This window comes from Squalius cephalus, assembly GCF_949319135.1.
Source record: "Squalius cephalus genome assembly, chromosome: 13".
Classification (NCBI taxonomy): Eukaryota; Metazoa; Chordata; class Actinopteri; order Cypriniformes; family Leuciscidae; genus Squalius; species Squalius cephalus.
In genome coordinates, this window is record NC_137134.1 from 19891877 (window position 1) to 19918501 (window position 26625).

Consider the following 26625-nt stretch of genomic DNA (forward strand, 5'->3'; position numbering starts at 1 on the left):
TTCAGCCAGCGCACATACCTGTATTTACATCCTGTTTTCGGTTGAAGTCCACAGTAGTCGATTGTCGAGTTCGGCGGCATGATCGTACGTACTACACCTATGCGCGTGAACTCGACAATCGATTACTGTGGGCTTCGACCGAAAACAGGATGTAAATACAGGTATGTGCGCTGGCTGAAATAACATCATTTTTATTAATATCTTTCACATCTACTGCAGTCAGATTCACTCGCGTTCACTCTGAAAGAATCACTCACATGGCTGTGCACTTGTAATGACACATTAAGGATGTTAAGAGGCTAAAAGCAGGTTTAAAACTTGCCCCATTGAAGTCAACAGGGTGCAAATTTTAAAAAGAGGATAACACGGTGTAGGCAACACCGATTTTTGTTGTTGTTCTCTGTACTGACAGCACTCCAAATTTATAAAAAAATGAGCTCAATGTTAAAATTGACCAGAGTTCTCCTTTAAGTGAAAGTAACAAAGAAAATAAGTAATTTTCACTTAGCTAGTAAAAGATTGATTAATATTGATTTATTTGAAATTTCCTTTGCATTACATTTCACTCAATCAATAATACTAATTTATACCAGTCATTTATAGTATGTGCTTTACTTAGATTATCTAAGTAATATATACTACAACATGTCAGATGTTAAGCATCATGTGAATGCAAAGACCTCAATACTTGGTAGACAATACACAATGACGGTAACATTTGATGGATCGTTTTTGTGTTTGAATGTGTCATTTTGAGCAGAAAATTTACTCGAAATGTCACAAAATGGCAAGTTACTAATCCTGACAACAAAATCAATGATAAAACAGTGTAAATACAGCTGGAAACCAGTGAAAAATTAACCTCATTAATTATTCAAGGTCCAGTGCATGATGGGAACCCCAGTATCAGAAAAGTTGAGTAATTTTTACTTAATTTTATTGAGTTGATATTTACGCTTTCATTTCTACTCGCTTGAATTAAGTACTGATATGGAATTTACTTCGTTTTTTTAATTCTTGCCTGATCTAACTTTTTCATGTAAATTACATTGTTTTTTTTCAGTAGTATTTACTTCACCAAAAAATCATTTTTTATGGTGCAGTATTAGTATGGTGTTCCTAATAATCCTTTAGGTGAGTGTATATTACATTAGGGATGTCTCCACAATTATTAACCAAGAAAAACAAACAAAATCTATGCTTGACAAGCGTGAGTTTTCACAGGGCCGTAGGTGGGGAATCTGGGATCCTCAGTTGAAATGTAAACTATTGCACTTTTTGTCCAGAAACCTGTTACCTGTTTACTTGAGCAGTCTTGCCCAGACCAATATGGCGAACTCATTGACATATCGCAGCAATGGTCCAAAGCGGCCAATTAGGCATCTATGTATACAACTATGTCCAGAGAGGATAAGAGAGGGTTTCCTGTAGCTTCAACAGTAGAGCGTTGGCACTTGCAATGTCAAGGCCATGGGTTCGATTCCCAGGGAAAGCAAGAACTGATAAGAATGTAAATGTGTACCTTGAAATGCAATGTAAGTCGCTTTGGATAAAAGCATCTGCCAAATGTAAAGAGAGGCTTGTTCTCGCGTCCCAAAGCATTTACGGTTGAGCTTTTGTTTATGTTTGCTGATCAATGTTTATATGAGAATTAGATTAGTCTAAATTCAATCTGTTCATCATATAAAGTGATTGAGTCTCTTCAGAAAATGTTTACTAAACTGCGCGCTTCATGGATTAGCTTTACAATCTCTTTATGAACTTTTTGAAGTGTCAAAGTGGTAGTTGCGTAAACTGTCAATGGAGGGACAGAAATCGCTCAGATTTCATTGAAAATATCTTCATTTGTGTTCCGAAGATGAACGAAAGTCTTGCAGGATTGGAACGACATGAGGATGAGTAAATACTTTTGGATGAACTAACACTTTGAGTACATTCACTATGGCTCTTCTTTTTTTCTTTTCTTTTTTTTTGCTTTAGAAGAATCCAAATTAAAATGGACTTTTGTCTAAATCCTCATCTGGTCTCAAATAACATCTGCTGATGCTGTACTGTGTAGACTGAGGGTTCTCATGAGATGGATATGCAACATGGGAATACCCTCCCTGCCAACAAAATTATATCTGTTATTTTGATTGAGAATAAAACACATGAGCATATTTATTTTAAAATCTAAAAGCCAATGTATGTCTTGACTCAAAGCAGAGGTATTCCGCAGTTTGCTACATACCCAAAGTGTGCTGACACTAAGCAACCTTAGATTCAACTAGCAAACATGACATTTAACATGTACACCAGAGTTTGATATCCCTTTTCACTTGGTTAGACAGGCAATTAGGTGCCTTTTGAGGATTATAGAGTATTTCATGAGCACAGACTGCCCTTGACTCATAGTTCAGGGTGACTGTAATTTGCATAAGAGCTGGTGGTTAGCTGCCTCAAATGAAGTCAATCCCATTGCAAAAAAGTCTGTTAAATTGGTTCTGTTTCAGAACCTATTGCACTACTTCTATATGTTAAAAATATTTTTTTTAATTGTACAAATATATATCGGTCCCATATTGGTTGATTCCAAGAGAAACACTCATTATAACTATACTTATAATTCATTCAATATTGAAAATATTTCAAAATGACTATTTTATCCAAGTCAGGTCTCCAATGAGCTTCTATTTGTATGATTTACAGACTTCCTGCATATAGAGCGTTTCAAATCAGTCACTTATGAGGTTTCGAGACAGCTCACTAGGTTGTGGAACAGAGCTATTAAGTTTATCCGGCACTCCGCCAGCCAGTCCAGTCATACATACCGAACCAGAAAATACGATTTTTTTTTAAAGGTTTCTCACCGATACCTGTGATACATTCAGAAGCTGTGACAGAGATGAAGCAATATGTGGGCAGCACTATCAGCCAAAGCACACAGGGACAATTTTTAATGTTTTGTACAGTTTTATTACTTTCCTCTGGACCATGACACACTTTCTCTTATTCACGATCCGTCTCTCTCTCTCTCTCTCTCTCTTCCTCTCAGAGCGATAAGACATCCATCACAAACTGCGGTTGAAGGTCTGATGTTACAAAATGAGTACATCAAGTGCATTTTTATTATCTCTGGCAAGGATCAAATGTGCAACTGTGCATGATCTCATGTCTTTAGTAATGGCGCTGTAAACAGAGAACCTGCTTCATCTGGTTTTTCAAACGGATACACCAAGGTCCAAAATGAACAGTCACAGGTGCCAAATGCGCGAAAAATTGGCTTTTGCGAGATACTCGCCAGTTTTTGGCTGGTAATTTTAAGGAACTGCAACGTAATATGTGGTTTAAGTCGAACTGTAAGAATCATAGTCTGACCCTCGCTGCTGTAAGTCATGTGAGCGAAAGATAGTCGTGGCTTTTTGGTTTGGCTTTTTGTCCTTTATAATTTCATCTAGGATGCCTAAGTACACTGTAAAAAGTGATCAGTTGACTTACTTTAAAAAAGTGAGGAAACCCATTGCCTTAAAATTAGGGATGCACCGATATGAACATTTTGGCCGAAACCGATAATTCTTTAAAAGCTGATGAACGGTATATTGACAGATAAATCTAAATCCAAATTTTCACCAAAAGTTTCACCATTAAATCCATGTCCCAATCACACAATTATAATGTTCTCATGATAATTTTATGTAGCCACTTAACTGTATTTTCCTTATTTGAAGTGATTCCAATCATATTTTTAGCAATTTAAAACCATCATGGTGAACAGTGCGCATCTGAAGTGTCTCATGTGAAGGAAATAATCCATTATTTATCGGCTTTAATATATCTTATCAAATTTTCTTATCGGGCCAATAACGATAACATTATAAATTAACCGATATAGGTCGATACCGATATGGTGATTGATATATTGTGCATCCCTACTTAAAATTATTAAGTAAATAAACTTAAAGCTTAATTGAAAAAAATTAAGTTATGTGAACTTGTCAATTCCACATAACTTAATTTTTTCAATTATGCATGGTTTATTTACTTCATTTTAAGGCAACGGGTTTCCTCACTTTTTTAAAGTTGTGGTGATGCAAATGTAGAATATTTCTTACAGTAAACCCACAAAATAAAATGAGGAACTGAACGACGATAACCTGGGATTAAGCGCAGTGTGAAAAGCCCTCTCAAGGCAATTCACTACGTTTTGGCAAATCGGGGGTTAGGCTAATTCATATGATTTTGTACAATCTCATTTGTATGTTTTTGTACAATCTGCTTACACCCCAATGAGGGTTAGGTTTAGGGATGGATCTTTTTTTTTAAAAAATAGTATGTTTTCATACAGATAAAATTATACGAATACATATGAAATCACCAATACGTAAAATAGTTGTTTTCTCATGAGATTGGGTTGTTCAATTCACATGACATTGGCAGGTGTGGCACAAAATAAAATAATTTTGGACCCTATAGCTGTACTACGGACTTACAAAGTTGGACTGGCATCTGTTCTTCTGCTTGCTTCAACTGTATAGCTAAAAGGATAGGCACTGAACTAATCACATGGTACCAATAATTTTAAGCGATGAGGATGTAGAACTTCATGACCTGCATGCGAAACCTGACAGTGGTGTAAGGCAAAGGCATGTGTTACATTCACTGGAAATAATGATGCTCAATAAAAGAAACTCCTGGCAAGTGTTTGCCAAAATGAAGCTTTTCTAGAAAGCCCTTGAGACCAAGAACAGAGAGATCAACGACATGTTAGAGAGAAGAGGTATAAATTATGCTGAACATTTGGATGTTCTCCTCTTCCGAATTTGATTTGTAAAACATATGGTGTCTGCCCGCATCAAAGAAAGTCCTCGTTTTAAAAATCAATCCAATGATGACCAAAATGACATATTGCGAAATAATTCACAATCATATAATCCCAAAGCCTATTGAATTAGCAAGACTCAAAGGCTCCACCGCAAGCCCCAACCTCTGCAAAGAGAAGCACACACTCAACTAGAGGAATGTAAAATCGCAAAAAATCATCTCCTCATCTTCCCGCAGATGTTGTTCTAGAATGTGTGGGTTGATTAGAAGCAGGGAGCTCTGAGAGAGATGAGATAAGAGACAAACTGCCAAACATTCAAGCACTGAACTTATGTTTCAGCTTAACGTGATAGACATGGAGATGAAACATACTCATCTTGCAACTACAAGATAATGGCTCAAAGTTCAAAGGTAGTGTGCAACTCACATTCATTCCTTTAACAGATATAGAGCAGCCCAAAATGAGCTCTCTTTTGAGTTTACCTTTGTAATTTGTGTAGTTTGTGAAGCCTCAGACCATAATGAGACTGAGTTGCATGAGCCAGACTGTGGAGACAAATAGTAGAGATTTATTGTAGGGTTTATTAGAATTACTTATCTATTGACCAGACTGACTGTGGGCATGATCTTGTAACCGGAGGCGTGAGAATCCACTGTTGTATTTTTAGCAAGTCTGCACGGAGTCGCTGGCAATTATTTGGTAATGTAAGCCGATATATTTAGAAAGTTCTTTCATCATTGTTCGGACCAGGAGTAATTGTTTGTCCAGATGTGGTCTGGACCAAAAGAATGTGATCGGTAAAGGATTTATATGTATGAAGGATAAAGCTGTAGCTATGGCAAAGGCTGTAGTAAAGACAGTAGGCCTATACAGTAACCTATGACTTAAGCACTTTAAATGACACATCTCGTAATATATGTTCAAATGCTGGGAAATTCCATTTGATAACAGTTGTGCAAACCCCGTCCCCAACCCAGCACTCCCCTGTGTGACTTTCATACACAAATTTAGATAACAGAATATTAATCTGAATTTTTGTCTTGTTTTCCGGTAACAATATTTTAAACCAGACAGATTTAATTTAATTGTTTAAGAAAATCAGACATCATAGAATATATCTCAAATTAAGCTGCTTCTTTTGTACCTCCAGTGGTAAATTGTTTTGTTGTTGTTTTCTAGTTTTAAGCATAATTCTAATAAGATTTAGCAAGATATAGGGGGCCCCAAAAAGCATTTGGACACTTTAGCCATGCTTAAAAATATCATACGGCAAATAACACAGAATCAAACCTACGTTATTGTAACTTAGTTCTGAAAAAAGCTCTAGCATCTTCAATTAATTCGTTTTTTTATTTGTATGTATCAAGATTTTTTTGTATTGCTAATATAGGTCTTGTCTTACCCAAAATGTACATTGTTTAGATATTTTTCTGTAATTTAAAAAAAAATAATTATTCTAATCGCAAATAAGAATATTTCAAGTAAACGACTACATTCAGACTGCAGGCAAAAGTGGCCCAAATCTGATTTTTTGCTCATATGCGACTCGAAATTCATGCGATGTTTACATCACTCTAGATCAATATTTGTCACGATTAGGCTAACCGGCAGTTAGCATCACACTGGTTCCCTCGAGATATGATTTTCCCATAGGCTTTTGAATAAAACAAAATAAAACAAGCTCTGTGATCAACAAAAGTTTATGATTCTTACACGTTTTGTCCATCGAGATAATTATCACAGATGATATGAACACAAGTTTTATGATTTTTGAAGCCTAAATGCAGTCGGCAGAAGTAAAAAGTTAAGGTAGGCTATAAACGAACCATGGTCGCTCGACTTAAACGTCAACATTACCAAGCTTTCAACAACTCTTCAAAAACAACTCTAAAAACATTTTCGCTGAAAAATTTTGTTATAATAGTTTACAATTATAAGCATTAAAAGCAGACTGAGTTTACCTGTTCGGCGTGATGACGTTTAATCTTCTCAATATAGTCTCATTTAGCTACTTGTTAGCAACCGCCTTTTTTTAAAACGCGCAACAGCTTAAAACATTTTTAAAATGGGGTAATACTGATATATTTTAAGTCGTAGAATAAAACCTGAAAGTGTCTTGAGCTTGTGTTCACCACAGACCTTATTTCAGCCATTTAAAAATTCATAGCCATCATAAAAAAAAATTATGTGAAGAGCCAAACAAATAAATTGAGCACTAAGGCTTGCAGCATGAACCTAATTGTCTCATTGTAATTGCTTAAGAAGAATCTATTTACTCAACACAGCTTTTTTACATTTTTATATTTCCCAAAGGTATGTTCTCCTCTGAAACAAACAAAATCATATTTCTTTTCCTTAATGGAGTCTTTCACGTCGGAAACCCAGGGAACAGGTATTCTGGGTATTTGGAGAGGAAGAGCAGATATTTGGGAATAAAACGCGAATGAGTGAAACAAAGAAGAATGGATTAGGGGGCGGAGGGAGGGGGGTCAGGCGAAGCAGACAGTCTGCATTGGTCATTAGAAGAAAGAGAGGATGGAGAAAACAGACTGAGGCCTTAAGTGGACAGTCCTCAAAGAATCTGGTGATGAGAAGAACGCTATGTGCTTCAGTTCCTCAGCAGAAATCTCCCAATCACTTCCTCACCCTCCTTATTGTTGCTATGATGGACAAAAACACGTTCTTATGTTTCACTTCATAACACATCAATCAAATCACACAACCTAGACCTTGAAATACTCTTAAAAATAAAGGTTCCAAAAAAGGGGTTTTCGCAGCGATGCCTTAGAAAAACCATTTCCCCAAAGAACCTTTCAGTGAACAGCTCCTAAAAGAACCATTTTCTTAGAGTGAAGAACATTTTTTAATCTAAAGTAACTTTTTTCCACTAAAAAGAACCTTTTGCCGAATGGATGTTAAAGGTTCTTTATGAAACCATCAATGCCAGTAAAAAATCTTTATTGTTAAAGGGGTGGTTGATTATGATTTTTTTAATCATATTCACTTTTTTAACTTTAGTTAGTGTGTAATGCTGCTGTTTGAGCATAAATAGCATCTGCAAAGTTACAATGCTCAAAGTTCAAAGCAAAATGAGATATTTGCTTTTTAAGGAATACAACAAACGGCTGGAAGGGACTATGCCACATTCCTCCCGGGTTAGTGACATCACCGACCCTAGAATTTACATAAACCCCGCCCCCATGAACAAGATTTAAGGCTTGTTCGACTTCATGCAGCTCTGTGCAGGCTGATCGGCGGCTGACTTGAAGCAGTGCACGCCGATTAAAAATTTTGTCCGACTTGATACAGCGCCGACGCCATGTGACTGTGACGTATGCCATCTAAGTACCGCGAGAGCGATTCGAGAGTAGCCGGAGAACTCAGCCAGCGCGGCTGCACGAGGGCTGATAACGACACAGCTGTTCCACGATTGGCCGGATTCACTGCATGACAACAATCACGGGTGTTTCGTGTTTATTCGAACACCTTTAGTTCCTCTAAAGCTCACAAATCAGTTTTTTATAACAGTAAACACTCTTTTCATGTCGTTGCGATGTTATATTGTGTCATGTTTATTAAATTAAAACTGATTAAAAAATGTAGACTCCACTTCATTGATAGTAGCTTGTGTTGAACTTTATTCTTGTTCAAACAGACGCTGTATGAAGCAGTACATAAAGTATTGAATGAAAATGTCTCTGAAACATCTGTGTATTATTTGGTAAATATTGCATTTATTTCACTTCAGCTGTGGTAAAGTATGCAAACACCACGTGAGCGGTCACTACGGGAACCAGAAAGTGTCCGACTTCCATCTCCGTTTGCAGCTCCTCCCCGCCTGCACGCGGCTACTCTCGCCGATTGGTTACATCCAGCCGCAGCCGATGTCGAACACACCTTTATAGATTATAAAAACAGAATATGCTAATCAATGACTAGATAACTACTAAGATAACTACACATAAGCTACATAAATTCAACAGCAAACCATTCAGAAATGTCCTGTTGCTTATACATGTTGTCACTTCTTGAGTCTCTCCATCTTTCTGACTTCGGTTTGAACATAAAAGGCTAAAAGTTTTTGAAATTTTCAGTGCATGTCTGTGTGAGGTAAAAGGACAAGAGCTCTTGAAGCTCCGCCCTCTGTGCTGGGAGCAGCAGCTCATTTGCATTTAAAGGAACAGACACAAAACGGTGCGTTTTTTTTGGTCACCCTCAAAAAGTGACAATTTTAACATGCTATATAAAAATATCTGTGGGGTATTTTGAGCTAAAACTTCACATACACACTCTGGGGACATCAAAGACTTATTTTACATCTTTTGAAAAGGGCATTATACCACCCCTTTAAGAGTGAAGGTGTTCTTAACAAATCATATTTTCAAAGCATTGACAAATACTTGGGAGGATCCTTGTAAATAATATGAATAATTGCCTTTTATACCATTGTCAAGGTTCACAAGATCTTACGATTACCTCATAATGTATGTTATAATACGTTCAAATTATAATGTAATAATGTAAAATTAAGTACAATTATTTTATGCAATTGCCAAAATGGACAATTAAGTTGACATTGTATTTAACTGGAATTGATTTAAGTCTTTTGGCTTGTATAAATATTATTTTGATAAGGAAATGTCTGCAATAATATCACTATACTTAAAATGAAAAGCAATGGTTAAATTTGAAAAATGACATGTACTGTTTGTGGAAGCTTAATTCAGTGTAACAATGTTGAGGCTAGACATCGGTCCGACAGGCCGTCACCAGCTGTAAGTGCTTCTGTATTCAATTTCTGCGGGATACTTCTTGTTCATAACTTTCTGTCCAGAGCACCCAAACCTGACCAAAATAACAACTCTTGTCCTAATGTAAGGTCAGTGGAGAATTCATTATTTTATATTATACTTGAGAGACATATTGCCTCAGGACTATGAAACATTTTGCATAACCTGAAAAAGTATGGCCTATTACAGAGGTAGGCCTATGTATTTCCATTAGTGTTATTGTTTTATTTCACGTTTTTACTAAGAAACAGTGTTTTGTCATTTATTGTTTCATACCACAGATGTTTGGAATTGTTTTTTCTCACTTGCTTTTCATTCCCATGTCGATAGGGGACATTGGTATTGGATTCACACTGTGTTTACACACGACGTGCCAAAACGTCTTGAGGCTTTTAGGCTGATTATAATGGATATGTCAAAGCAAACGTTCCAAATACATTTGAATTTGTATCGAAAATAGCGTTAGCGCGTGTAGTAACTGGGTGTCTCTTACTGTGGGCAATAGAGTGCAACAGTTCAGCATCAGCGGTGTTGTTTCCAGAGGTATTTTTTCCATTAATTTCTCCCATAGAGATTTCAAAAAAGTCTTCCACCAAAACAACCAACTACGAGGTTAATCGCATCATTATAAAATTTTATGCGATTCACCTCGTAGTTGGTTGTTTTGGTGGAAGACTTTTTTGAAATCTCTATGGGAGAAATTAATGGAAAAAATACCTCTGGAAACAACACCACTGATGCTGAACTGTTGCACTACAATACAAAAATACAAAAGACTGTGTACTTAACGGCTTTAGTTATAGGGAAAGAACTTCAATCCCATGAAGCAATACGAACAGGATAATCGAATTAAAAACGATGGAGAAAAATAAAACTACTCATTTAAAAATGTTGAATATATATAGCCTAAAACAATATATTTTAAGCTTATTGCAAATATATTCAAATATTTAAGTATTTTGAGAGCATAGGGAGACTAACTTAGTTACGTCATTCGCAGTGCTTCATGGGAGTGGGTGGAGCTAACAAAATATTTTTACTCTCTGATTGGTGGAATTTTCAGTACAGCATTATGGGTAATGTAGTTTTTCACCACGAATTCTGCTGTTAACTACGATTATTTAAAAAATAAGTTGAAATAATGCATACTTGTAACCAGTCCTATTCGACCCGATCCGAACAGGATTCGAAACAGGATCTCTGGCGTGGGAGGTGTGCGTGCTAACAAGGACGCTAAAGACCGCAGCCGCTAACATGCCTCTTGAGGCCAGTGGAGTGAGGTTTACACGCACATCTGTCTCTCACCCCCTAAACCTCCCATCCGGGTCACGGCACCACGTGTAGCCGATCGTACTCAATCCTCTCCGAGAGGGATTCGAACCAGTGCAGGAGGCGGGTGCGCTAACAAGGATGCTAGCGCACCTCTTGAGGCCAGGGTAGTGAGGTTTACACGCACAGCTCTTACCGGCCTATGTCCGTTACAAACTGACGGCTTCAACAAAAGCAAATACTACTGATTAACAACCTTGTAGCTCACAGTAGGCTGTCTTTATAGGTTTACAAGTTAAAAGTCTATTTCCCTATGGAGAAATTGGATAGAGTTTTGAATGAATGAATGAATATATGAATGAATGAATGAATGAATGAATGAATAAATTTAAAACAAAATTAATTATTTGTTGCAGATGAGATGAAGTCAGCAATCAAACAAATCATGCCATTAAAAGTGATTTCAATGTTCAATGTCAATGTTTTCCCTTTGAAACAGCCACATTGTCATTTTAGTTTAGTCAGCATATTGTGTGGATAAACATTAGTCAATTGATCAAAACAGATTAAGGTTTCGAAACTCTCTTTTCGGGGGGAAAATCTATCATTCTCGATCTCAACTCATCAGCAACCTCAGATGCATTCTTATCAGCATCCTGTAATGATGACACTGATACTGCTCGAAGCACAGAGGAAACGTGCTGTGTAGAAAACAAACTACTGCATTCATCGCTACAAAACGAGTTGTATAAAAGAGTTATATATATATATATATAAAACAATACCTTACAAACAATTTTATTTCTTAAGAATACACAGGCAGATGGTGTAGTTACAATATCTACCAGCAGGGGCTAACCGGACCATGCTAACTCGCAAAACTTGACACCTTGCCCAAGACAAGAAAACCTTGCTCATTCAAAAATGATGAATTGCATGAAAACATACATATGTTACTGCTATTTGGGAATTTAACAGGGTGTAACTGTCTGGAAAGCGGTTAAAATATTTTTCAGGGCATATAAAAATGGTCACGAGGGCTTTGCTTTGTACCCCCAACAGAGACAGACTGCCGTTCGGGTGAGAGGAGCTAGGCCTATCTGTCATTTATCCACATCTGAGAGTCAGTAGAAGCATTTGTCATTCCCTTCATCTTGTGCTGTTTTACAACGCTCCTCTTTTAGCCCCCTTAAAGTGTGTGAGTTCCAGGCTGAGCACATTGTTCTCTGCATGTCTCTGGGGTTCACTGCGATGAGCTGTGGCGGCATGCAGGTTTAAAATTAACCGAGGCGGGGGGAAAAACATGCACATGCTTTGGCCGAAAAGTTGCCTGACTTTAGCAAAGAAAGACGTGTTTTGACATCTGTCTAAGGACTGAGAAAAATTAGCTTGGCAAGACCATTGGAATCAAATGAAGAAGTAAAATAAATGTTTGAGGCTAATGTCCTGTCATTTTCAATTAAGTGCAAATCATGTCATGTCACAATGGAAGATTATTCTGATTGACACACGGCTATTCGTTCGGGTTTTCTTTGTGCATGGGCCAGAGAGCAACAACACAGGCAGTTTCACTCACCGTTTAAACTGGGAAGTGTTTAGGAGTGTACTTGATTTGTGTGCAGGACAAGATATTATGGGATTATTAGAGAATGAAGTAGTTTTAGTTCTTTATTGATACCTTGGGGAAAATTGAGGTGATTACAGAATAGGAAATTACATTACAAAAATACTAAATATAGCGAGAAGATTTATTTTTGTTTAAGTACCTCATTTTATTGAGATGTTAATATAAAAAATGTGTATATATATTTGTATATTTATATATATGTATATATAAATCTTTTTTACAAACCCAAACCTAACACAATCCTTAAATTATAGGCTACACAAAAATAAATGAAAATAAAATTGCATTTAAATAAAATAAACAGTGTTCAAAAAATAATAAATAAATAATTTAGATATTAAGTTAAATTATTCATTATTTACTTTGTTGAAATACTTAATTTTATTGTAATGTTAATATGAAAACTTAACCCTCTACAGTGCAGCGTTACCCTCAGGCAACGGAACGTTTTCTTAAGAAAGAACAGTCCAATAAGGTGTTGGAGTCACTATAATGCACCATTTGAAAGTGGGACTTCCTTTTCTGTCACATGGTCACAGGAGCACATGGTGTGAGAAGAAGGCATGATTATCTGCATTAGTAATCTTACTTAAAATAACATGAACTGTGTAAAAAATATGTGTGTGTATGAAGGTTTTTTTATTTTGCATGTTCAGAAATTCACTTCTTTCTTTTTGTTGCCTCAGGGCAATGTATTGTGCAATAAGGGGTAGTACTCTTATTCAACAAAATGCCTTGATGAAATTCTGTGGAATCATTTTATCATGTACCATCAAATGTAGTAGAGGGTTAAAATATTTTTACAAATCCAAACCTAACATAATCTTTATATATATATATATATATATATATATATATATATAAACAATAAATCATTTAAAAATTAAATGAAAGCCCCCCTGGCCTGTAGTCAATAATTGTTTCCCTTAAAACTCATCTTTGATCACCAAAATGACATATTGAAAGTTTTTTTTTTCTGTGAAAATTTTTTTCTTCATGCTTTAAAATATCTTGTATTTATCTTGCTTCAACACCCTTGCTTCATTTAGTAGCCTAGACGTGGAACCCTGAATATGCAAATTAGCCCCGCCTCAAAAAGCTGTACAATTTGTATCTCTCTTTACAACGTCGGACACATAATGATGATTAGCCTTTTGTTTGACTACATTATCAAACAGCTAATAATATACCGGGATAACCTGGCTTCTCTTGAGACTCCCCTAGTTAATGATATGCTAAAGCCCGCCAGCACATTGACCTGATTGGTTACAAGGTAGTTTATGACGTCAGAAACACCAGCGATTTCAAACCGTGTCTCATCCTATTTTTTACAGTCTATGGTCTCATCACTGCAGTTTTAAAGATAAAATACTCGGCAATGGTGTTGACTTATGAATTTGCACATGGTTTGTCTTAAAGGTCCCATGACATGCTACTTTTTGTAGGCTTTAATATAGGCCTTAGTGGTCCCTAGTACTGTATCTGAAATCTCTTTTCAAAAATTCAGCCTCGGTGCAGAATTATAGCCACTACAAGCCAGTCCCAGAATGAGCTTCCTTCAGACAGGCCGTTTCGGTGCCTGTAGCTTTAAATGCTAATGAGGAGGAGAAAGGCGGCGCAAGGTGGAGGGTGGGTGTGGCCTTGACTATCTTGCGCAACGGTACCGGTCCGTGCATGTTTACGTTGGATATAGCAATGGCACGAAGACACGCAGTCGTTCAAGCATTTCAGTTTGACCCAGAATCTGATCCGGATGGAGAAGCAACAACTCAGCGGTTCCAGCAGGACGTTTCCGAATGGTTAGTTTAAAATATTATGTCTGGATACGGTACTTTATTCGGATGGTTTACAGTTATTATCATGTAGCTAACGCTAACCTACTGTTGCCTTTTCATGAGAGATCTGTAACATCTGTAATTTATCTTATTACAATTACATCATCAAGCTCTGCGATCTTGAAATGCGGATATCGCGCGCGCCGTATAACCAACAGGAAAACGGTTATCCAAATAACAAAGAAGTGTACAACACTCGCGTTACAGTGTGTGTATTCACACACATAAACTGCATAGCTGCATAGCTAATGTGACAGCCACATTCTACGTGTAACAGTCTAGGCAACCATAAACAGTAAAGCAACACACTTATATATCATTAGTTGACTTACTTGTCCGAGGTGTGTAGCTGAGCCAAAGAGAGTGATCCAGACTTTAGTTTCAGACGTTCAGCAAGCCCAGCTCTGTATTAACCCTTCGGTGTTCATTTGTACATCCAATTATTGAGCAATTGTTATGCTTCGCTCGCTCAAAAGCCATGATATCTCTCGTGGACTAACTAAAATCGCGCGCGCGCGTTCCTACTTCCTAGCTCATTTTCTCATGGGCGGAAAATATTCTCTGGGCGGGCAAAGCAGAGACAGGGGAGGTAACATTCCTCCTTGTAACGTCACAAGGAGGAGATTCAAGATCAGCGCGATTGAGCTTCCATTTTCTCAAAGGCAGAGAAAGATAGCAAAAGCTCGATTTACACCGATTGAAATTTCTAGAAACTTGGGGACCATATACAGGCTAGGGGAACTCATATTAATGTTAAAAAACCTCAGAAAGTGAAAATTTCATGTCATGGGACCTTTAAACCATATTAAAAACACCACATACACAGTAAATTCCCCGGTGTTAAATTAACACTGCTCGGTGTTCATATGGGAACCACCAGCATGGTGTTAAAAGTAACACTGAAGCAGTGTTAGAGTTAATTAGATAATTAAATAAGTAACTGAGTGATGATTGTTTAATTATTGAAGACACCTGATGATAACAAGCAGAATCGCTGAAGAAAAGAGAAACAAAAGAACCACAACTGACTTCCAGACACAGCTTTAGATTAAATCAACTGAAAAGACATGAATTCACTCTTATTACAAACCAGTTTGACCTTATTTCTGTCATTCATCTACAGAAGTTCTTTTTGAGAATGAACAAATTTTTAGATGAAAATGTTTGGTCACCATTGTGGTGATCGGTGTTTCCTCTAGTTGGGTGGTTTGACAATTTATGTATTTTTTTATGTTATTGTCTTTGTAACAGTGTTCACTGAAACATAATTTGTTGCAAAGGAAACCATAAACTAAGATATGATATGTATTTCATCATCATCATAAAAAAGCATGTTTGACATATGTCATAACTGACCAAAAGATCTAACTTGTTATTAACAGATTTTTCTACCATCAATATTTATTTTTCCAAAGATCAAACATTCTGAATTTTAACTTCTAAATACATTGTGAGAAAATAAACCGAATACACACACACACACACACTAACATCAAGAATCAGCTTATGAATCACAACAATGGTGACATGCTTCATGCTGCAATGCATGCTGGGAGCCATTAGTTTTATAATATGGTGACTCCCAGCATGCATTGCTGCAGGAAGCATGTCACCATTGCTGAGATTCGTATGCTAATTCTTGATGTCTGTGTGTGTCTTAAATAATTTGCTCCACAATGTTCACAAAAATAAATCATAATTCAGAATGTCTGTTCTGTGGCAAGAAATTACCATTGGTGAAAAAATTGTCTTTTACTAATAAATAACCATTTTTGGTATTTTATGAGATTAGTGAATCATTTCATTCATTTCAGAATCACTTTGTGATGGTTAAAACTACATCACTTGATCATCTTTGTTTCTGGCATACTTTGTAACAAATGTTTTGATAAACACTGTTACACAGACCACAAACTTGCATAGCAAAGTCAAGAGTCAAACTGCCCAACTAAAGCAAGCACTGATCACCATAATGGTGACATTTTTACTAAAACATATTATTTCCAATAAAACATCAACATCTACACCTCTATTAATTCTCAATAACTAGTTGGTAATAATGCTGTTTGTGGAGTTGTTTAATCCTTCCCTTGCTGAGATCTTCACAGATTTAATGTCGTCTTTTATCTTTAGTTGATTTCATCAGTTGTAGTTCTTGTGTTTCTCTTTTCTTCAGTGATTCTGCTTGTTATCATCAGGTGTCTTCAATGCTCAATCATCGCTCAATGAATCACTTAATTATCTAATTAACTCTAACACTGCTTCAGTGTTACTTTTAACACCCTGCCGGTGGTTCCCATATAAACACCGAGCGGTGTTAAATTTAACACCGGGGAATTTACTGTGAATATAAATAACATTAAAAACTTGATTTTCACCACAGGGGGACTTTAAATAATAGGCTACATTTTATTATTACTTATTTGCTTTGTTGAAATACTTAACTTTTTTGAAACTTTAATATGAAAACTTTATATATACAAACCCAAACCTAATAAACTTTAGGATACATGAAACATGAAAAACCCTGTGGTTTATAGGGCTTTGTTGGGTTTTGGCAAATACCACATCTCTAATGATTACATTTGATAACAAGATATCAAGGTTGACTGATTGGCGATGCTGTAAAAGTTTTCGCCTTTGAAAGCCATAATTCTCTCTCTTTGATACATATAATTCCTCAAACCTTTCATAGGAGCTCAGCAAAACATTTTGAATAATTTTGGCTGTCAATGGATAAAATATGTTCTTTGTTTTAGTTACGGCATGCATTTGCCAGCAGAGGCTAACAGCACCATACTAACCAGAACCAAAAACCAACCTCCTTTTAAAATTATACCACAAACAGCAATGATTGCGCTCGGGCTGATCGCCGAGATTTTCACGCATAAACCAGAATAACAATCATGAATCATGTATGCAGAGATGAAAGATTTTGGTCGAAGCGAGACTGGCCACCCTTGGGAATACGTACAAGACTTGAGGGCTTTTGTGTTTATTCCTCTTTCATCTTCTGAATGTGTCGTCCTCTGATAACAGCCTCTTCCAGACAAACAAGCACTGTATCTGGATATAATTATGAGTGAAGACATGACGGGTCAGGGACGCATTGATCATTTAAGCAGACACGGAGTTCAGGAGAGGCCTGAGAATGGATATCCTCCACGCTTGTGTTCATCATCTCCCTGAAGGACATTTATCAACATCCACACTTCCTCCGTTCTACAGGGCCCAGTCGATATTTCCCGACCTCAGCCCAGCAGGCACTAGCAGCTGTGCCCCATCATTCATGCTTGATGGGGTACAAAAAGTTGGCACAAAAAGACATAAAAAATCGTAATAGTGACTTTTTATCTCACAGCTCTGAGTTTATTTCTGTCTTGTCTCGGGTGAGATGTGTGATATAAACTTCAGTCTTTCTCAGAATTTCAAGTTTATATCACACAAGACTTACATTTCGTAATTCAAACGAGATATAAACTCAGAATTGCAGGAAATAAAGTCAGAATTATATGGTAAAAAGTCACTATTACTATTGTAATCGCACTTAGCAATATGGCTATTGAGAGGTGACACTTAAAATCCTTCCATTTCAACTTCTGGACAAAATATACACGTACCCTGGATGAACCCTAATCAGTTGCCTCTCCAAGGAAAGGCTTTTGTTTCTCACAGAGCAGTAAACCAAGTTCAAAGTTGGGCTTTGTTTCCTGTGGAACTCCCCTTGCTTCTCAATCATGTCTGGATAAGAAAAGTAATGGTGGAAAGGGAGAATGGATATTACAATAATTCTCCAGTGCCTCAGGGATACCGGGGACCTTAACCTTTTTAAACACCGGACAGGTGTTTTAGGGAATAATTTGCGCAGATTTCAATCAATCTTATCCGCTGGACTGCCACACTAATTGCAAGTGAGAAATTTTTGCAAGGGACAAATCATGCTGTTGACTGATTTTTTTGTTGATGTAATAGAAGCTTTCAGCAGGAGTTACACAAATGAAAACCACATTTTTTGGAGATCACAGTGTCTGCTCTGGGCTTGAGGATCAGGAGACTTTTGAGGGTATAGATGCTGGTGGAACAAGAACAACCATATTGTGCATCAGTGGATCCTGCACAGCTTGAGTAAAGTTTTGTCCAAGCTTCCATATTGTGTCATTAGGAGCGTTTTCAACAAGGCCAACATGCCTGTGGCAAGTTAGCTTTTCTGTGCAAAAGTCATTTTGTCTGTCTGGCATTTTTGCTTTGCTATATCACTGTCTAAAAAGCGCTGTGTTCATTTTCAACTGCCAGACTTGTGCCTTGGCATGATGTCAGTTCTATGACATCATAATCACAGTCCTCATAAAACAATGTAATTGTAACAATGCATGCGATGGTTTTGAAAAAAGAAACCGAACTGACATCCATAATCAACCATTAAAGAAACTGCTTTGCAGAGGTAATTGTACTGTGTGTGTGTATAGCTGGGGGAATGTATTAATAAACGTTGACCTTTGAATTCTGACAGAAGTAGACAGTAACAAAGTACATTTACTTGAGTACTGTACTTAAGTACACTTTTTGAGAATCAGTGCTTTACTTGAGTATTATTTTTTCTGGAAACGTTTTACTTTAACTACATTTGAAAGACAAATATCGTACTTTCTACTCCACTACATTTCTGTCAAGGTCCTTGAGTAGAAAGTAGTAACGTCAGTCAGGGAATGAATTTGGTTGCAGGAGTTGCATTTTGGTTGGAAATGAAAGTCGGGTTGACGTCAGACCCCGACTGATGTTGGTTTCTGACGTCAACCCGTTTTTCATTTTCAACCCCAATACAACGTCTGTCAAACGTTGGAGATTAACATCAATCTGTTGGATTCTGACATCAACCTTATTTTAATTTTCAACATTGGGTTTGGTCTTCTAAATGCGAATTTTGTCATTGTTTTGGAGCACACTAGCTTATAGATAACAGTAAGGCTAACATATTCATACTAAAAGCCAAAAAGCTTTAAATAGGGCACTATTTGAGGGAACAGCCATTTGGGTGTCCGAAACCATTGTGGACGTTGAGTGCACTTATTCAATCTCACATTCTGATATTGATATGAGGGTACTCAGGTAGGTATATGGCATAGATTCAGAGACATAAGGTACTGTAAGTATTACAAACAACAATGCAAAATTAATTTACTTTTTACTTTTGATACTTAAGTACTTTTAAAAACGAGTACTTCATTTTGAGTAATATTTGACCAGTTGGCCTAGTATTTGTACTTTCACTCATAAGGAAGTACTTTGTCCACCTCTGGATGGATTACAAGTAATGTGCATATTCAGAGCTGACCTTTATTAAGGATGATGTCATTTTTGTGACTGTGAATGAGTTTTAACTTGTTTTTATTTAAATGGAGGCCAGCAGGTTTATATGACTGAAGTATTAAGACTGACAGTAAGCTGTGCTCAGAACATTCATTTGACAAATGACGTCATGTTTCAGTCACATTTTGAGCCTTTGCAAGCCTATATTTTTAAGATCACTGTGTAACTAAACATTATATGGGAGAATAGAGCAACATGCCAACGAAATATTCTCTCACACAGAATTATGGTGATTTGAGTTCGGTTCTTGAATTGGTGCGGGCAAAGAATGAGTCACTGCGTGAACGTGCACCAAGCACGGAAAACTCAACAAATGCTCTTACTGAGTCCGCTTGCGTGCCAGAAGGCTGGTGCAAGTCCCTTGTCTGGCTTGTTTCAAACAATGGAAATTCTGGGCTACACATAATTGTACTAAACACAATCAGAACAATCCTCATTTAATGCAGTAAACTGCATTGGTTTGAGCTTTCGCAATAGTTTGTTTTCAAATCGTGAAATGTCTGGAATTTTGCAATTTCATTTAATAGCAAAAACTATATACTTTATCTTTAAAATTAATATCATTTGTATAAAGGAAAGTGTACGTTTTTGTCTTCACTAATTTAGTTTTGCGTGTCATATGAATTTTTTATATTCCATCCATGCAGATTCTCAATTAATTTGAGCTTATAAAAAACATTTATAACAGTTTGGTGGATTTTGGACTGAGCAGGTTTGCTGATTTATTTATTTATTTTTTAATTCAATTACTTTTTAGTCTTGTTAGAGGGAGGAAATGTCTGTCTAACACACTGGTCAAGCTCAGGTAGTATAACCTAATAATCCTGACAAAATATTTCACTTTTCACATTCACATTATAGGACATTTTTCAACCCTGTTATTTTAGCAATGCAATGGTATAATAGGGTGGACGTTTGAAGCTACACTATAAAAAATGATTGTTGGTTTAACTTTAAAAATTAAGTAACCTGGTTGCTTTAAAATGTTGAGTTCATCGAAATTAAAGATCTGTGTTAATACAAAGAAGGAGATTGGTTTAATCAACAGACACTCAAAATATTATGTTATCTGAACCATATTAATTATCTAAATTGATTTGACAAAGATGAAAAATCATGAAAATAATATTTTACAGTGTAATCAAGCCCACTAGCTAGGAAAGAACAACATGCTAGTGGAAGATTAACATTTAGAAAGAGTTTTAAGAATTTTAGGAGTATTAAATAAAAAAAAAAAAAAAAGATGTCCAGTAAATTGACACAACATGGTGGATATGTTGTTTATGCTATTAGATAGGTCTTCTAAAAATTAGGAAAAGAAAAAAAGTTCATGACTGATACTTTGACTGAGATTTTAAAGGGCAAGAAGCACCAGCGCAACAGGGTGGACTGGAGTTTAGAGACATAGCCTAAAAACAATATAAAAATTAATGGTTATACACATTAAAAATGTGTATCACAAAAAAAGTAAATGTGTATACTAATACTCAAAAATGCTAATTTAGATATGTAACTATTCATTTAAAAGTGAAGTTGAGAATACATGATTGGGGACATGAGAATTTTCCTGTCAAGTGCTTAAATTTTTTTTATTTTTTTTTATTATTCTTAGGTACTGATAATTGTTAATTTGTGTTAATTAGGGTACATGCATGGAAAACCATGTAGCATGAAAATTAATTAATATTTTTGTAAAATATTCAGTATATATATATATATATATATATATATATATATATATATATATATATATATCATAATAAATACAAAAATACCAATTGCAGAGTGGCTCAAGTGGGTTTTGAAAACGTTTCATTTGAGGGGAATGAGAATGTGAAATGTGCTTCTAATGATAAACAGCCTTTGAGTGTTTGTCTAGAGCTTGGATGTAATTGACCAGAGAACCTGTTAGCCTACATTTAATGTTTGTGCTGTGTGAAGCTGTCTTAGCATGGGTTCATAATTGTTCTCTCATTTAAGTAGGCCTATTCAGCTCACTCACTAAAGATTATAGTGTAGAGAAAATACAAGGCTTTTTGGATACTGGCCTTGTCCCTTTTTTCATAGTGCTCGACCAGATGTTCAGTCATAGCGCATCTAGCAAGCATCTTATGTTAATCTAAATGCAAGCCAAATGCTAGCAACCTGCACTATATCAGCACAAATTATTCTGGAGAACAAAGTTGCATTGTGATGCACATTGTAGAGTATGCTGCTACTAAGTTTTGGTGCATGGCTGATTATGCTTATGGAACTAATCTGACTTAATAAGTTATACTGATTATGAATAATTGAGACAAAAGCGAGGGACACAGTTGATTGAGAATGGCTGATTGCATAACACAAAGGTGGACATCATAGCTTTGAGAAATAGCTAGGACATTGTGAAATAGCTTGATCTGTTTTTGTTATTTCTTGTTGTAATCACTGAGAACTTTATTCTTTGAGTTTGAGTTATGTATATTGTAATAAACCAGTCAGGGTATGCTTGTTTTAATTTCCTTCCCTGTCCTCAATATTTTTGAGTAGGCTACTACCAGAATGCTGTAAGCACCGTAGCCTATCAGTCTGCATGAAACACATTTTTTTCCTCATTTACATACAAAACTGCTTAGTTTAAACGTTTTTATTTTTATTTTTTAACAGTCCACAAAGTATGGTTATTTTTCAAGTCTTCCCTGATGAACAAACGGCTAAAACCTGCCAAACTTGTTGACTGGTTTGAGCTGTTCTTCCAGCCTGGTCATATGGTTTAGCAAGCTAGTTTTTTTCGAGGGGTTTTGACCATTTTAGCCTGTCAAGATGGGAGACCAGCTGAACACCAGCTTGGGCCAGGCAGGATTTGTTGTCGTTGTATTTCTTTTTTCCTTTTCTCCCAGCAGGGTTGTTAAACGAGCCTTTGGAGACCCCTCTTTGGCGACAAGGCGCAGTGCAGCTTCCAGGAAGCGACAACCCGGCGACACCAGCGACTGTCGGTGAGCTGAATTACATCGCGTTGTTTATATCAAACAAGAAATACAACACGTTAATGAGCCGGTTAACCCACCTCCATGACTTCTCCAGAAGATGAGAGTGTTCCCTGGAGGCTAGTGGGGCCTGTGTCAGAGCTGTCAAAGAAACAATGCAGATTGATCTATTCATCTGATGGAGGCGACGCGGATGTTTGTCTGTTTTATGTGAGCGGTGAATTCTTGGCGATGGACGCTCGCTGCGCTCATTCGGGTATGACAATGAATATTTTTATTAGCTTATATCAGTTTTTAAAGCGCTAGAAAGGGACGTAAAGCTACTTTAGCTAGCCAGCTAACTAGCAACAACGACTTAAATGGTATTTGTTTTGTCGGTTGTGCGATGTGTTCATTCTCTACGCACCATTTCATTAAATCACCATGGTAACCATACATACGTTAGTTGCCTAAATGTCAGTTACTTCACTGACTGCGGTGCGTATGCTGTAAAACATTAATATTATGTGTTGTCCTGCAAACGTAATAAGTTTTCAGGGTCTTTCTCACTTTTTTTTTTTTTATATGATATGATATAGGATGATAATGAGCATTGTGGCAACATGTCTTTTCTGTTTTGATATGTATGGAACAAATAATATGTCTACACGTTAAATGCTATCTGAATTGTGAAATGAAGTATTTAATGACTTTCAGGAGGTCCGCTGTGTGATGGAGATATCGAGGAGGCCGATGGGGTTCTCAAAGTTTTCTGTCCTTGGCATGACTATGACTTCAATCTCAAAACAGGGAAATCGAGCACAGGTTTACAGGTAAAGAACTTTTTGGTTCAACATTTTAACTCATATTTAAAGGATTGTTCCAGGTTCATTAGAAGTTAAGCTCAACAATAACATTTGTAGTATATTCCCAGACAGCAAAATAGTGTCGGCCCAGATCCGGCCCACATCTGATACGGATTCCTCATGTACCAGTTGTGGGCCAGATCTGGGCCAACACCATGTTGCTGTCTGGGTTGTTGATTACCACAGAAAACTATTTCAACTTTTACCTTAGCAAAAATCTGTGGAAGCTTGTTTCTGCCACGGAATAAGTTTTTTATCTCGCAATTAGAACTTTTTTCTCAGACTTGTGAGATATAAACTTGCAATTGCAAGTTATAAAGTCAGAATTGCGGGATATAAAATCGCAGTTCTGACTTTATTTCTCGCAATTTCGAGTTATCTCACTATTCTGACTTTTTTTTTTCTTGCAATTGCAAGTTTATATCTCACAGTCATATCTCAAAAAGTCTCAATTACCTTTTTTATTTTTTATTCCGTGTTGGAAACAAGTTTCCTTTAAAATCACTATTACAGTTGGACACTTACAATGGAAGTAAATGGGGCCAGGCAACAAAGGTTGACCGCAAGATGGCTAAAATATTACACAGGTTATCATGAGTAAATATTTTTCTTAAGTAAGAATTAATGTGCTTAAAAAAATATGAGCTTCACATTTCGGCCTTCAAACTCTCCATATGCTAAGAGGCGGATCAAAATTATTTTCTGTGGTAACTCAGTATACAACAAATGCTGTTGAAAATGCCTAATTTGTATTGACTCTGGAACATTCCTTAAAGTAACATAGTTAGATCTTCTCATACGTGCTGCTTATCCAAACATAAGCAGCACGTATGAGAAGATCTAACTATGTTACTTTATATGAATCTCTAATATAATTAGCATTTCTTGAATCAGTGAGATGCTTGTATGTTCCTCCTAGAGATCATTGTAAACACTAGATTTCATTACTCAACAGTAAAGGGGCAGCAGTCAGCCAGTTGAACCAGTTAAGTTAAACAGTGATTCAGCCGATGATTCAGCGCCCCCGAAAAACACTTGTATCTTAAAATTAAAACCACATTTGTTGTGCCATCACTTTAACTCAGTATGGCACCAAACATTATCTCACGCGGTAATGGATTGTACATCAACAGAAACATACAGAAGGCATTGCTGCCAAACAGACGTTTGGAAAGTTCCTAAGAATTCAACTACCATCATTTCGGCACGTTTCATTTTAGCCAAGCATCTGCTTTTTTAATAAACAGACGAAATGTGTTCTCTCATGCTGCGAATAAATAATTGGGCAGTTGGACGTGACAGCAAACTCCATCCAATCAATATAAGGCAAAGTCTCTGAAAACCAATCCATAATTACGACAGTCATCCTGGGGGGCTCGACGCCTTGAAATGTTCAGTAATTAGACTCTATTCCCACCACCGGTTCACATCCACCGTGCTCGTATATCAAAGTACCTTCCTAGCTTTAGGCTTTTACAGCTGTGCAAGCAGAAATAGAGAGTCAGATGCATTGCAGGCGGGCTTAGTTTTATTTCTCCTTCAAAATGTATAGTTTTTTTTCCTTTTCTTTTTTTAGCAACAAGTTTATGAAGTGAAATTGGAGGACGGCAATGTATACGTCAAGCACGCAAGCGAGCTCTCGTTACAGCCTTTCGGACAGGTCAAAGAGCACTGAAGTTCTTGGTTACTCTTCCCTTGAACTAAATCATCTGTTTGGCTCTAGTTACTGTGGGTAATATTTGAAAATGATGCAGTATTTTTGTTGAATAAACTTTCCTGTTCTCCATTGGAGCAGTTGTTAACGTTTGTGACATTTTGTATATATACACTACGAATTAAAGATAAATTTAATGTTGTATGCAAATTGCTTCAAATGACACTAAAATGAACATTGTTTTCTGACATTTAGATGATATATTTTATGATTCATTTGAAAATGTAAATTGTCAATATTTATATGCAAGATTTATTGAACTCAGGGAAAATAAGGTCACAGACAGCGGCTTAATTATTCTTAGTTTTAGCTTCATAATCGTTAGTACTCTGGAGATGTTAATGTGTTTCTCTCTAGGGCTGTAATTAATGTTTACAGTTGTAACTTGCCATAATTATACATTCCTAGATCCAATCCTCTTGTGTCAGGTAGAAATGACTTTCACCGGAGGGAAAAAATTAAGTGACTTCCCCTAATTACTTTGTCGACTTGTTTTTTTAATCTTGTGATTCCATTATGATGTGTACTTGTCTTTGTTAAAAAAAATTACATATACATTCTTATTTCGAACATTCTTCCCATTTAAAGCAGCATCCTACTCCTATAAAATATAATTTAATGCAAAAAATATAAATATATATATATTTTTTTTACAATTTAAAATATTTATGTGTGATATTTTGCCTGCTTGTGATTTCTGGGTTGTTTTTTTAATTTTTTTGTTTACACATTTTGTATTTAACTTCGATGGAATAAAAACAATGTCAATAGAACATGTTTACGAGAGATCTTTATTTACATTCTGGTAAAACTGACAGACATTTTAATCCACAATTTACACATAAAACTGGCTTTTGAGATAGCAAGGCTGGAAATTTCATGCAGTCTAAGCTACGATATGATTTGCAGCATTTGTTTTACATAAGATGTTTGTGAAGCAAGCATGAAGAGATTTCCGAGAGCGCCGAGGCAACTATTCAACTCTCACTTTGTAGTGTAGACAATGCGTTATCAACGCACATTTTGCCAGAGGATATTCCTTGAAATTTTGTAGTCTCCCTGAGACCAGCCAGACAGTTGAAGCGAGGACAAACACTCTTTTGAAAGCTAACTGGAGGCCAACTTATTTTTTTTTAGCACCGTATTCATCCAATATCCACCTCGCCTCTGAAATAAAAATGTACAGTATAGATATGCTGAAAGACCAAAGGTTACAATAACTGGATATATTACAAAATTACAGAAGTTTATTCAAGTTACAAATGTATGACTCAGCATCACTTATAGTGAGACTGTCTGGGATAGAAAAAAACATGATTTTAGTTGTTTTAAGTGCGTACTTGGTGTACAGCAATGTTTTACTGTTTAAATTGGAAAAATGGTATTTGATTTCCCTAATGAATCTAGTTGG

General features: G+C 36.4%; 1 protein-coding gene across 1 annotated transcript; it reads left to right on the forward strand.

Moving 5' to 3' along the window:
- Positions 1-22650: 22650 nt before the first annotated feature.
- On the forward strand, positions 22651-25810 carry LOC307169565 (Rieske domain-containing protein). The gene is made up of 3 exons (XM_079890292.1): positions 22651-22911; positions 23352-23467; positions 25077-25810. The coding sequence occupies exons 1-3, from the start codon at positions 22740-22742 to the stop codon at positions 25173-25175; spliced, it is 387 nt and encodes a 128-aa protein (XP_079746418.1). The 5' UTR covers positions 22651-22739; the 3' UTR covers positions 25176-25810.
- Positions 25811-26625: the final 815 nt, after the last annotated feature.